Raw genomic sequence first — 14,691 nt, 5'->3', positions numbered from 1 at the left:
CTTGGGAGGCTAAGGTGGGAGAATCACTTGAGCCTGGAAGGCGGAGGCTGAAGTGAGCAGAGATCATACCACTGCACTCCAGCCTGGGTGACAGAGTGAGACTCTGTCTCAAAACAAAAAACAAACAAAAAAAATTTATCTGATTTGAACTAAAACCAACCTAAAGAAAAGAAGTGCAGAGATTCCTTTTTCACTTAGGTTTAGTAAGGTCAATGGCAATTTATATAGGAAATACAGAAAAAACAAACTTTTTTTTTTTTTTTTTTGAGACCATGTCACACTCTGTCGCCCAGGCTGGAGTACAGTGGCACACTCTCGACTCACTGCAACCTCCACCTCCTGGGTTCCAGCAGTTCTTCTGCCTCAGCCTCCCAGGTAGCTGGGACTATAGGCGCGCACCGCCATGACTGGGTAATTTTGTATTTTTAGTAGAAACGGGGTTTCACCATGTTGGCCAGGCTGGTCTCAAACTCCTGACCTCAGGTGATCCGCCCGCCTTGGCCTCCCAAAATGCTGGGATTACAAGCGTGAGCCATCATGCCCAGTCAAAATAAATTCATTTTTAACAATCAAAATGTTCTTTAAACAAATTATAATTTACTATCATTTAAAACATTTTAAAATAATTTTTAAATAATTTTTTTTAATTAAAAAATTGTTTTAAATAACTTTAAATAATTATAATTCACATAGTTCACTTCTGGCTTTCAAAGTTTTAAATAATTTCATCCCACTCACTTTCCTTCTTCTCCATACTTGATTCTTTTGAACATACTGGAAATAAAGCTGCTACCTTCTCTTCACAAATAATACTCTCTTTTTGAATAGTCTCTCTAATACTACCAACTTAAGTTGTTTAAAATTTAATTTTAAAGATATTTAAAGAGCCAGGTGCAGTGGTGCATGCCTGTAATCCCCATACTTTGGGAAGCTGTGGCAGGAGGATCACTTGAGGCCAGGAGTTCGAGAGAAGCCTGGACAACATAGTGAGAACCCGTCTCTACAAAAATACAAAAGTTAGCCTGGCATGGTAGTGCAGACCTGCAGTCCCAGCTACTCAGGAGGCTGAGGCAGGAGAGTCACCTGGCCCAGCAGTTTGGGGCTGCATTGAGCTATGATCACGTCACTGCCCTCCAGTCTGGGCAACAAAGCGAAACTCTGTCTCTATAAAATAATAGTAATAGTAATAAAGGCATTTAAACCTAAGAAAAGATGATTTCTTAGCTTTTCTTATTTTTGCATGTTCATAGACAAAATAGAATACTTTGACATACTCAGTCTATTATTTTATGTCATCTTTTACAGTTTTCTGAAGAATTCTATATAGGTTCATTGAAACTATAAGAACATTAGAAATGAACGTAAGAAACTATAAAATTATCCTTACCAAAATCGGCTATCTTTGCATTCATGTGTGCATCAAGCAGGACATTTTCAGGTTTCAAATCTCTATGGACTACCATATGCCTGTGACAATAATCCACACCAGAAAGGATCTGTTGGAATAGACGTCGACTTTCTTTTTCATCCAGCTAAGAAAAGTAGAGAGGCATTTTAAAGGTGTGTCTTCCAAAGTAAATTGACCTATATATAATTCTCCAACATATAAAATTGTCAAAATACATGAAAATCTTCCAAATGACCTTATGAGATACTTTTGACAGGAGGAGGAGATACCTGTAGCACAAAACAGAAATGCTAAGATGGTCTTGGAACCCAAATCAGTAACTCAAGTTTCTAATATTATCATTTGCATATGACTACATTGTAACAGCTTGCCTTCCTCTATATCTCATGAGTTATTTCAAATAATTTCAATATCTACTTGAAATGTGGCATATTTTCTTTTATAAGCTGGAAATGTTTAATTTTTCATTCTTATAACAAATATTTACTAAATACCTTCAATGTGCTATACATTGTTTTAGACATTCATTACACAGCAATGAATAAAACAAAGGCCCTAATCTAGTTGATGAAAATAGACTAATAAATACAGTCTGAAGGAGTGATACTGTTTTGAAGAAAAACAAAGCAAAATATGGGTACAGTGAGTGACAGTGGGGTGGGGGATACTATTTTAGACCATAAGGAAGTAATATTTAAGCACTATTCATAAACCAGCACGCAACTATGTTGCTATATGTCCCAAAATATAAAATATTTTAACAAGAAATACCTTAATTCATTTAATAAAATATCATAGCATTTTATGTTTAATATGCTTGCTGCAAAAAAAAATCTTATGTAGCAACTACCTTTTTGTTTTTGTTTTTGTTTGTTTTGGGTTTTTAAATTTATATTTTGAGACCCAGTCTCATTCTGTTATCAAGGCTGGAGTTCAGTAGTGCCATCACGGCTCACTGCAACCTCCACTTCCCTGGGATCCAGCAATCCTCCCACCCCAGCCTCCTAAGTAGTTGGGACCACAGATGCATGCCACCAAGCCCGCTAATTTTTGTATTTCTGATAGAGACAAGACTTTGCCATGTTGCCCAAGCTGGTCTCGAACTCCTGAGGCCATCTACCGCCTCAACATCCCCAAGTGCTGAGGATTACAGGCATGTGCCACTGCATGCAGCCTGAAGTATTTTTTTTAAACTTCTCTATGTATCTATATATTCTTATCACTTTTTTCAACATAAGTGACAATCATTACTTGGATGTGCCTGCTCCCAAGAAGTCATATTTAATAAATAAGCTATAAATCCTCTAAGCGAAGGACTCCAATATGCAATTCTCTAACACAGGTCACAAATTAGCATTCTAAAACCAGACTTACACCTTAAAGGGCATGGATAATCTGGGAGAAAAGACAAATCAGTAATTTATTTTGAAAAAAGAATATTATAAGATACCGTTCCTCTAGAAAAATATTAATCCTTTGGCAATCTAGTACTTTTATTTCTAGAAGATTTGTAAGTTCATGGAGGAAAAAAAGAGTATCTGTTCAAATATGAAAAAGTAGGAGAAAACTTGATTAAACAAAATATAAAAAGTAAAATAACTAGGCAGGCTACGAAAATGAAAATTATACTGTATTCATAACAAGTACAATTACAAAGGATGGAGAAAGGGATGTCTATCAAGAAAGATTAGAAAAGTCAAAATACATTTCCAATTAAACATAGCAGATTAAATCTTTTGTCTCCAACTCTTGAAACATCACTAAAATGACATCAGCAATAAAAGAGGTATATAAAGACAAAAAGAACAAAAGAGACAGCAGTAATCAAGAGGAGTCACCAAGGAGGACAACAGATGAACAGTAATAAAGACTAAGCCTACAAGAGAAAGCTGAAACCTAAGCCTACAGGGGTAGAAACCAGGAAAAAATAAACGTCTGCACACAAAGCCCTGGGAAGCCTCAGAAATTGGAAACATAGGGAACTGCTCAAGGTAGAAGTGAGAGATGAGCTGAAAACAGGACAAGTGCTTGAAGAAAGAAGCTTTTAAACTCACCCATATTGGGAAATAAGACCTATAATTTACTCTAGTAAGGCTGAACCAGCTCTGCTCTCAAGGACACCAAGGCAGGGATAAGGCATCCTAAGGAAAACATGGGGGCTAAGAGAAAGTCAACATACTAACTAGTGAGACTTGCATCTCTTTTCCCCACTCAGCTCCTGCAGCACTGGCAGTTAAGCTAAGGCCTTTAAGGAAATGGGAAGGTTTCTTCTAGAGCAAATATCTGATCCAAGAAAACATATTTGTTATTATTAACATTTGGTGTACAGTAATAAAATAGACAAGTCCCTACGTATTCAAGCTATGGGAAAAGCCAGCAATCAATAAGTTCCACCCACATAAGCCTGGCATTTAGTACCTCATTCTTAAATATTTAGTGGACAGCCAAGAATCACCAAATGTCTGAAAAAGGGCCATGCATCAAAGACAAAAATGAATAAAATGAACAGAAAAAAATGGGGAGCAGAGAGCACAGAAGGTACAGAACAAGATGGAACGGAGGAAAACTTGTTTTAAAATGCCATCCTCAGACTAGGTTATTACATCTGTGAGGCAAATAACAGCAGACTAAAGAAATGAAAATTTCAGAAAATAAGAAACTTTTGAAATAGAAAATATGGGTGCTGAAATTTTAATATTCAACTGGTAAAAATGAAGAAACACCCACAAGGTAAAACCAAGAAATAAACAACAGAAAAGATAAGAAAAAAATATATCAGTTGTGCCTGTTTCCCATTTCTCCAGGCAGAACTTTTGTTTGTTTGTTTGTTTTGGTAAGGAGAAGCAGGAGTAAAGAAGGGGAGTACCTGAAATAGAAATGAATCATATTAAGAAATAGGAAAATCAAAATTAACTTTGTTAATAAGTTTGATTTTGTTGAAAGTAAACAGACATGCTATATAGAACAAATTAATGAGTAATGTAAATAACTTAAGATTGGGAGTGAGACAAGCTTTCTTTTCAGGGCTAGATACAGCTCTCCCACAAAGGGGCTTTTGCATACCACATAACCTGGGTATGAGAAAAAGTATGGGCAGAGGGCAGTGTTGAGTTTTTGTATCTGTAACTTAAGGTAGTGTTCAAAATGTCCTGTAAAATTCCTGCCACCTCTAAATTCTTTGTATCTTAATTCCTACCTCCTTCATGGAGCCTGTTTTTACTACTCTAGGTACATCAGATTTCTGAAACCAAAACATGAATGCAATTTAAATGTGGCTAGAATTGACTAGCAAGGCCTAGATCTTTAAGTAATAATATATTTTGTAAGGATTAAGATACATATACAAAGTGTTTGTATACTCTGGAAGCATAAGTCTGAGGATTATGAGTTCTGGGGCTCAAGCCAATTCTGTTATTAATAAATCACATTACTGTAAGCAAACATGTAAGCCATGAGGCTCAGTATCCACATCTGTATAAACAGGCTAAGGAGATAATCTTGAAGATCCTTTCTAGTTCTAAACAGTTTATGATTCTAAACAAATATATGACTAAGGGAACTGGTTATTAAATAGACCTCTTAAAATTGCTTGCTGACATTTTGATGCTAGTAAAGGATAAAGGGAGTTACAAAATACATAAAGAATTAAATCAGAACAGCTTACCCTTCCATTCTTACAGATATAATCAAATAGCTCTCCTCCTGAGACATATTCCATCACCATGAAAATATCAGATGGTGTACTGATGACCTGGTACCTGGTGAGAGAAAACATTGTCTACGAATATTAAAACACGTATATTCATTCATTCAATAAATATTTACTAAGCACCTATAGTATACCAGGTACTATGCTAGGAGCTGGAAAAACTGCAGGAAACAAAAATTCTCTGCTCTCATGGAGTTCATGTTCCAGGAACCAGGAAACAGACACTAAATAAATAAGCAATATCTCAGGTGGTGGAACATGCTATGAAGAAAAATAAAAAAAATTGAGGGGAATCTTTGTATACAGAGTACTCAAGGAAGGCCTCTAATAAAGTAACATTTGAGCTGAGCCTAAAAGAAGAATGGGAACAAAAGGAAAGTGAACCCAGGAGAGGGAATAACAACTGCAAAAGTCCCCAAGTAGAAGCCTGCTTGGCATGTTCAAGGAATATTAAGAGAGAAATCGGATGTAGAGTCAAAGGTGTTAACTGCAGGCTAGAGGACACAGAATTTTACAAGCCATGATAAGGCTTTGGCTTTTACTCCAAGGAAGATGAAAAGCTATCATACGTTTTAAGCAGTCATGTGATCTGGCATATTAAAAGGAAAACTATGGCAGCAGTGTGAAGAATTAACTGTCAACAGTAAAGGTAGACACAGGAGGTTACTTCAGGATTTCATGAGACAGATGAAGGTGGCTGAGACCAGGTTGACGGTGGTAAAGGAACTGGGAAGCAGTCACATCCTAGCTTGACTGTGAAGGAAGAAATGAAATGGATGGTAAGAAAGTGAAAGAAACAGGGAAGTTAAAAATGGTTCCTAAGTTTTAGCCCTGGGTAACTGGCTATTAGCCAAGATGGTGCAAACTGTGGGAAGAGCAGGTTTGGGAGAGTAATAAAGAGTTCATTTTGGGCCGGGTTGAGTTTTAAATGCCTTGCGAATATACAAATGGAAATGTAAAGTCAGCAGTGAACATATGAGTCTGGTGTAAGAAGAGATCTTAAAGCAAGAGATGTCCATTTAGGGGTGGTCAGCATATGGATGGTATTTAAAACCATAGCACTCAACAAATGAGAAAAGGTGAGAGTGAAACAAATTTGAGTTAGCCAGTTCAGCAGAAAAACCTAAGCAGCTTTAAGTTATTGCCTGCATAACAAAGCAGAAGCTGAGCAGGAAATATGTTATTTGTAGACTCTACAACTGGCAACTGTAAAACAACACTAAGATTACTGCCCTTTTGAAACACCGGATTCCTGAAATTTTGTTATCTGTATGGTCAGGTATAAGCAGGATGGGGAAAAACCCTTTCTACTACCGCATTCTCGCTAGTGAGGCTAACTGACATAATGTGGGCATTTGGAGGTCAAGAGTTTTTACTAGCAGATCATTGTTGGTTTTACAGCAAGCAGTGGGGCACCAAACATTATCAGAAGGGCATCTTTCCAGAAGACCGGAAAAAATGAGAAGATAACAGCTGATAAGCACAAGAGCAAAACATGAACATAGGCTTAAATGACCATCAGTGGGGTTAGAAAAATACATGAACGGGAAGAAACTTTTTTGTTTGTTTGTTCAAGACAGAGTTTCGCTTTTGTTGCCCAAGCTGGAGTGCAATGGCATGATCTCAGGTCAATGCAACCTCCACCTCCCAGGTTCAAGCCATTCTCCAGCCTCAGCCTCCCGAGTAGCTGGGATGACAGGCACCCACCACCATGAGCAGCTAATTTTTGTATTTTTAGTGGAGACAGGGTTTCACCATGTTGGCCAGGCTGGTCTCGTACTCCTGACCTCAGGTGATCCGCCTGCCTCAGCCTCCACTTTGTAATTCCAAAGTGCTGGAATTACAGGTGTGAGCCACTGCACACCACCTAGGGAGAAACTTTTCAAAACCCTCAGGAAACAAAAAGAAGTGTCACTCATTTTTCTCGCTTGTCACATTAAGTAGGTTAACAAAAAAGATGAAAAGATAACTGGACCATATTTAATATAAACAGAGCTTACAGTTTAATTATATGAGGATGCCTGAAAAGCTTGAGGTTCTGAATTTCTCTGCGGATTTTTCCTACCACATCAAGGCTCCGAATCTTCTGTCGATTGAGTATCTTCACAGCAACTTTATGCCCAGTCAATTCATGTTTGCCAACTGTAAAAGAAGTAGTTTTAATAAATTAGTACTATGATTAATAATGTATTTACATATATTCTGGCCGGGTGCAGTGGTTCACACCTGTAATCCCAGCACTTTGGGAGGCCAAGGCAGGTAGATGACTTGAGGTCAGGAGTTCGAAACCAGTCTGGCCAACATGGCAAAACCCCATCTCTACTAAAAAATACAAAAATTAATGGCCGGGCATGGTGGCTTATGCCTGTAATCCCAGCACTTTGGGAGGCCAAGGCGGGCAGATCACCTGAGATAAGGAGTTCGAGACCAGCCTGGCTAACATGGTGAAACCCCGTTTCTACTAAAAACACAAAAATTTGGTGGCACGTGCTGGCGCACAGCTGTAATCCCAGCTACTCAGGAGGCTGAGGCAGGAGAATCGCTTGAACCTGGGAGGCGGAAGTTGCAGTGAGCCGAGATCATGCCATTGCACTCCAGCTTGGGCAACAAGAGCAAAACTCTGTCTCAAACAAACAAACAAATAACAAAAATTAGCTGGGTGTGGTGGCACATGCCTGTAATCCCAGCTACTTGGGAGGTGAAGCAGGAGAATCACTTGAACCCGGGAGGCAGAGGTTGCAGGGAGCCCAGATCGCACCACTGCACTCCAGCCTGGGGTGATGATTGAGATGCTGTCTCAACAAAACAAAAGTCATAATATATTTAGACATATTATAAGAGTAGTTATCTAGCATTCTCAGAAAATAGCTAAGCAAATGTAAGTTCTTTTCTCTTTTGCCAGATTCATCCCAAATGTTCAGATGTTTAAGAGTGATTACGTAGGAGAATACATAAGAAATTGGTAACAGTGGTTTCTTCCAGAAAATAAAGCTGGAAGACTAAAGGAAGAGAGGAAGAAAGGAGATTTCTTTTTCGCTGTATACCTTTTTGTATTTTTTTTTTTTTTTTTTTTTTTTTTTGAGACGGAGTCTGGCTCTGTCGCCCAGGGTGGAGTGCAGTGGCCGGATATCGGCTCACTGCAAGCTCCGCCTCCCGGGTTTACGCCATTCTCCTGCCTCAGCCTCCCGAGTAGCTGGGATTACAGGCACCCGCCACCTCGCCCGGCTAGTTTTTTGTATTTTTTAGTAGAGACTGGGTTTCACCGTGTTAGCCAGGATGGTCTCGATCTCCTGACCTCGTGATCCGCCCGTCTCGGCCTCCCAAAGTGCTGGGATTACAGGCTTGAGCCACCGCGCCCGACCCACCTTTTTGTATTTTTAAATTCTTTTAATTTTTCACCTTTTAACCTATCATACATATAGACTGAAATTTTTCTTATAGTATCATTTATATGGATATTAAAACATATAGAAATTGGTGTAACCAGCATTATATAGTCAGATACAGAACAGTTCCATCATCCCAAAAGACTCTCATGCCATAGATACATTTCCCCATCCATAACCTCTTATACCTTTGAAATTCTGGTTCATGTGCATGTGGTTTCTAGTTTTTTTGGTTTCTCTATTTTTATTTTTTTTTTCTGTTTTTTAATTTTTTATTTTTTATTTATTTATTTTTTTTGAGACAGAGTGTCACTCTTATCACCCAGGGTGGAGTGCAGTATCACAATCACAGCTCAATACAGCCTTAACCTCCCCCAGGCTCAGGTGATCCTCCCATCTCAGCCTCCCAAGTAGCTGGGACTATAGGCAGACCCCACCACACCCAGCTAATTTTTTTGTATTTTTCTGTAGAAATCAGGTTTCACCCTATTGACTAGGATGGTCTCAAACTCCTGGGTTCAAGCAATCCACCAGCCTCAACTTCCCAAACTGCTAGGATTACACGTGTGAGCCACCATGCCCAGTCTTTATTTTTTAAAATGCAGTTAAAAATAAAGGGAAAAAAAATCAAGTCATTTTGTCTTTCCATTTTAAATGCTATCACTAGACAGTCAGTGGTGACAGAATTTGGGTTTAGGACATAATCCCAAAAGACACAATCCCAAATGCCATAATCCCAAATGTTGAAATCCCAAAAGATCAAAAATCCCTGAAATCTAAAATTCCAAAAATCACAATCCCAAAAGAACAAAATCCTAAAAACAGAATTCCGGAAAAATAATTTGTAGAAAGTTATCTAAAAGACACTTATTTCCATTTTTAATCCCTAAAATCTAAAATTCCAAAAATCACAATCCCAAAAGAACAAAATCCTAAAAACAGAATTGTGGAAAAATAATTTGTAGAAAATTATCTAAGAGACATTTCCATTTTTAAAAGATTTATTTGAGAAACATAAAAACACAATGGGATAGTTCATAGGCCCCTTTACACAATAAAATAAGCACTAATAACCTATTTTTGCAATCATAAATACTCAGGTATACTAACAACCGTTACATGGGTATAATAGGAACAGATAAACTGTATTCATGAAGAAATAGATTAAAAGCAAAATGGATAAACACATATCACTATGGTTGGTAATCAGGTGCACCCAGATTCATAACTGCGGTCATCTGACATACCAGACAACCTGAATCTTCTGACAAGATCAATCAAAAACTGCAATGGGTCACTACCACTTGCACAAAAACCGCAATAGAGTCACCCAAAGAGCCAAGATCTTGAGAAATTTTATCTTTCACAAATACAGATGAACAAAATGGACATCTCTTCATTTACTGAGCAAGTTTCAACATTTTTATGTACATGCACAATGCTTACACATTAAATCACATCATGATAATGCACTTTCATGGAGTCAAATATGCAAAAAAAAGTGCATAAAATGAGTTAGAATTCTCTAAAAGCCTTTACAAAATTTATACCTGCAGTATTAGACATGAGGCAAAGATAAAATACATAGCATAGCAAATTGGCACTATGTGTGAAAGGGCATAAGTCATACCTGATTGAATAATTTGGCAGGGGAGCTTTCTTATATTTTTCACTTGCATATTCACTTCTGTGATCTTCAAAACATTCACTTGTGTTTAGACTAGAGCAGTTGTGGCCTAAATATTTTGTAAGTATATGCTGACCATTTGGAAATTATTGCTTGGTCATTATAATTAAGTGATTTTCTGTTTTCACAACACCAATAATAATTAGCATTTAAACTTTTCTCTTTCACCATTAAGTAGCCTAGTATACTTAATTTATCACAGACTTTTTGCAAGGGAACAATTTCACGGGTCTCTTCCATTGTGCTGTAAGGAATACAGTAAGAAGGAATGATATTTGGCTTTCTCAATACCAAATCTGTATTAGTCAGCATTCTCCAGAGAGACATAACCAATAAGATGTATATATACGTAGATATATGAGAGATGATTTATTAGGGGAATTGGCTCATGTGATTATAGTGGCTGATAAGTTCCACAACAGGCCATTTTCAAGCTGGAGAGACCCTGGCATGCTGGTAGCTTGGCTCAATCTAAAGACCTCAGAACCAAGCCAAACCAGGTCTCAGTCTGAGGCTGAAAGACCAGGACCCAAGGAGCTGCTGCTGTTATGTCCTAGAGTCCAAAGACCAACAAGCCTGGAGTTCTGATGTCCAATTCAGCAGAAGAAAAGTCTGTTCCAGCTCTCAGAAAGGCAACAATTTGTTCTCTCTGGGCCCCCAGCAGATTTAATGGTGGCTACCAACATTGAGGGCAGATCTTCCCCACCTAGTCCACTCAGACTCACATGCTAATCTCCTCACAAACCCAAAATAATGCTTTAACAGGTTTCTAAGTATTCCTTAATCCAGTCAAGCTGATACTTAAAATTAAATTCACGAATCCACCCCTCAATTTGACACCTATAAACCAACTCCTTAAACCATACTTAATTTCCAAATAAATACAATAAAAAGGCAATCCGTTCCACCTAACATGATGCAAGTGAAGTGATGCAACTATCTTTCACACAACCGAATATGCACTAATTTCTACCCCGGGTGTTGGCTTGCAGCATTTCAACATTTGGGATTTTAATATTTCACGATTATGATTTTCAGGATTTCAGATGTGTGAGATTTTTAGAATTTAGGGATTCTGATGTTTGGAGATTTTGATCTTTCAGTATTTCAACATTTGGGATTATGGCATTAGGGATTGTGTCTTTTGGTGTTATGATCAGCATCAGTAGAATTTAGACAGTCATGAGGCTAAGTCTCCAAAAATTTAACCTTTGTGCACTCTTTCTCAGGAACCTACTGGAGAATATATATTCCATCAAAATGAGGAAGAAACCCAAGAAAGATGGCATGGAATCCAGTAAAGAAGGGATCCAATATAGTAGAAAAACTAAGAGAATCTCAAAATGGTGAAGCAAAGTCACAGTAACAGATATGGAGAAGGCCTAAAAGGCAACAAATCCAGATAGGAATGTGACAAAGAATCCAAAATAGTTATTTCTGGGGGTAGGAGGAGAGATAATCTAACAAGTTTAGACATATGGAATATCATATTGAGAAATTTTACAAAGGCACTGGAAGATGTGAGAAATTAAGCCTTAGGTTAAAAAAAATTAAACAAATGAAAAAAATGAGATAATTCATAAATGCCAGTAAAAATTAAAGTTCTATAAGAAATAAAACATAGTCATAGATACTGACTTAGTAAATAGTGTTTACACAGCCACAATTATGAAAAACTAAATATAGGTTTTTTAAAAGTATGATATAACTATATTAGAAGGATGGGGGTCTAGTATGAAATGTACAAGATAAAGAAGGAGGGCAACCCTATAATCACAGCTGAAATCAACTGTGAAAATGAAGCACATTTTGCTTTCTAGTAAGACGTTCTCCAATCTCCAGTACTAATTAGATGTGATTAAGAGCAGCCAACTTGACTGTTAAAGCTTGCTTCAGGAAGTACCTTCTTAGAACAAGTAGGCTGAAACCGAAGCATGGTGCTAAACACATCCTCCAATAATCTCCAAGCTCTGGCTTGGCACAGACTTTCTCTTGATAGCTGCTCAGCTGAAACAAGACTGGGAAATACCCACAGTACTGGATAATACTGGTGGACTCAGACTTGGAACGAATACTAAGACAGAATCCATTTGGGCCTGAACTCCCAAACCATCACAAACCAACCAAACTCCTATGATACCCTGCTCAACTGAATTTCAACCTCAATTAACTTTAAGAAACAATTGGAGCTTATCCAAAACTCTGGACATATATTCTGTCATTTAATAAGGAACTGGAATCAGAATTCAAAGCATTCTCTTAAATTCATTATTTTGGCATTATGTACTGAGCATCTCCCACATGCCAGTTAATGCTGCTGGGGAAAACAGTATTGACCAAAAGCAACCTGGGCTATGGGACCTTCCCGGCCTATAATGATGAAAAAAATAACAGTAAAGTACGAAAAAGCAAAAAGTCTTATAATACAAAAGAATAAAACAAAAAAAGAATAGACATTAAACTCATCTATGAAATGCATTGATTGTACTAGCAAAATGTGTAACTATTTTCAGAGTGATAAGAAAATATAGGAGGTATGAAATCAGAGCAGAGCAAGAAGAATTTTACAACAATACAATTAAAATCATGTAGAAAACAGTAGGTCGTAGCAGTAATAATGTGATGGGAAATTTTATAGAACACATAACAAAAAATGAGGAGGAAATTAGCAAAAATAGGAGGGAATGTGGTAACTATGGAATAGGGAATTGAGTATAATTTAACTCACGAGTAATAAGGAGCAGAATATTAACCCACCTGTAAATAACAGAAGCCCCCCCAACCACCCAAAAGGCATAATAAACAGAACAAAATCCATAACCAATCAAGATATACCATAAAACTTTTTTCTAATACTTGAGCATTTCATCAAATTATAAATTAATTGTTTTAAACTATGGTGGTATAACTTCTTCCCTTTTGAAGTAATAGAAGAAATAACAAAAGTATGATTGTATCACAGTGGCAGGAAAAGGGGCAGTGCCCTGACAGCAATGTCAAGAGACCATTCAAATTCATAAACACACACACAAATTACATGATCAGGATCTTTTTTTTTAATCTGTAGTTTTCCAAGAATTTCATTTAAAAGTCGATGAAAAAATGTGCATAAATATGTTCATGACAGCGTATTATGTAAGAACAAAAGGCTGACCAATTTCAGAGAACAGTTTAATACACTGTTACTCCAACCTAACAGACTCTCATAGGAAAACTATAGAAAATGTTCTTATAAACATGAAAAACAAGTTATATATGCACTTTACATTTTTTAGCTACACAAAAAAATTTATATAAAAATGGTAATATGCTAAAATTAAAATAGTTATTCCACTGTGATCCTTTTTTAAATTTACTTGCTATTTTGTATTCTTACCAGTTAGAAAAAAAATTTCCAAGGCCGGGCGTGGTAGCTCAAGCCTGTAATCCGAGCACTTTGGGAGGACGAGATGGGCGGATCACAAGGTCAGGAGTTTGAGACCAGTTTGGTCAACATGGTGAAACCCCATCTCTACTAAAAATACAAAAAAAATTAGCCAGGTGTATTGGCATGTACCTGTAATCCCAGCTACTTAGGAGGCTGAGGCAGGAGAAACACTTGAACCTGAGAGGCAGAGGTTGCAGTGAGTGGAGATCATGCCACCGCACTCCAGCCTGGACAAAAGAGCAAGACTCCATCTCAAAAAATAAATAAATAAAAATATTTTCCAAAGAGGGGAAAAAAACAATTACAAGTAGTATTAGCAGATTCACCTTTTTTGGGAGTAGAGCTGAATAGGGTTGAACCCCTCATTCTAGTTGCACAATATGAAAGCAATATGTATACAAAGCATAGATTTTATAGTCGCACAGACCTCGGTTTTATTCCTGTTTGAAGGTACTTACTAGACGTTTGACTTGGGCAAGTTAAAAAAACTTCAACCTTCTATTTACTCATCTGTAAAATAAGAATACCACATACTCCATAAGGGTGACTATAATAAATACATGAAATAGTGTTTGTAAAGCACTTTACACAATGCCTGGCACATAGGAAGTGATTGATAAATGGTAGCTATTATTATTTAGGGTTATTTATTTTCCACTGCTCCCAGACCTGTTCCCCCATCTTTATCTAATCAGCCCTGAATTATTTGTTTTAATCTCTGAATAGCCAGTTTTATCTCAGCTCTGACTGGTGCTCCCTATCCATTAGATGCAATAGCATTCCTTTATCCAGGTACATAAGTGCTAAATAAATAATAGCTGTCATTTTAATGTATCTAGCTCCCATTCCCATATACTTCAATCCCTCCAACCTGCTCCACCACCCCTACCCCACCACCACTACCATCAATCCTCAGATTTCTACCTTCCAAAGTTCAACTCATTTCCTGACTTTGGTTAATGTTCAACAGATTACTATCAGACATATATACACATAACACCAATCCTTGACAGTGATTTCACCTACTACAGGAACACTTGTTTGGTCACAGAAGAACACAGAGGAAAACAGCAA

The 14,691-nt window shown here is 37.4% G+C and overlaps 1 protein-coding gene across 3 annotated transcripts in view; it reads right to left on the bottom strand.

The window, feature by feature from the left end:
* LOC105487437 (protein kinase AMP-activated catalytic subunit alpha 1) overlaps positions 1 to 14,691 on the bottom strand; it is a 41,014-nt gene that overhangs the window by 10,824 nt on the left and 15,499 nt on the right. For 2 of the 3 annotated variants that reach the window (XM_071098987.1, XM_011750887.3), the window contains exons 2-4: positions 7,118 to 7,259; positions 5,073 to 5,166; positions 1,388 to 1,532 (exon numbers count right to left, since the gene is read on the bottom strand). In XM_071098987.1, the coding sequence (XP_070955088.1) occupies positions 1,388 to 1,532; positions 5,073 to 5,166; positions 7,118 to 7,259 (381 nt within the window). Of the gene's footprint in view, positions 1 to 1,387; positions 1,533 to 5,072; positions 5,167 to 7,117; positions 7,260 to 14,075; positions 14,128 to 14,691 lie in introns of all 3 variants that reach the window. The other variant, XM_011750888.3, reaches the window with a different exon arrangement.

The sequence above is a fragment of the Macaca nemestrina genome, chromosome 6 (genome assembly GCF_043159975.1).
Source record: "Macaca nemestrina isolate mMacNem1 chromosome 6, mMacNem.hap1, whole genome shotgun sequence".
Classification (NCBI taxonomy): Eukaryota; Metazoa; Chordata; class Mammalia; order Primates; family Cercopithecidae; genus Macaca; species Macaca nemestrina.
This window is presented reverse-complemented; position numbering and strand designations above follow the sequence as displayed.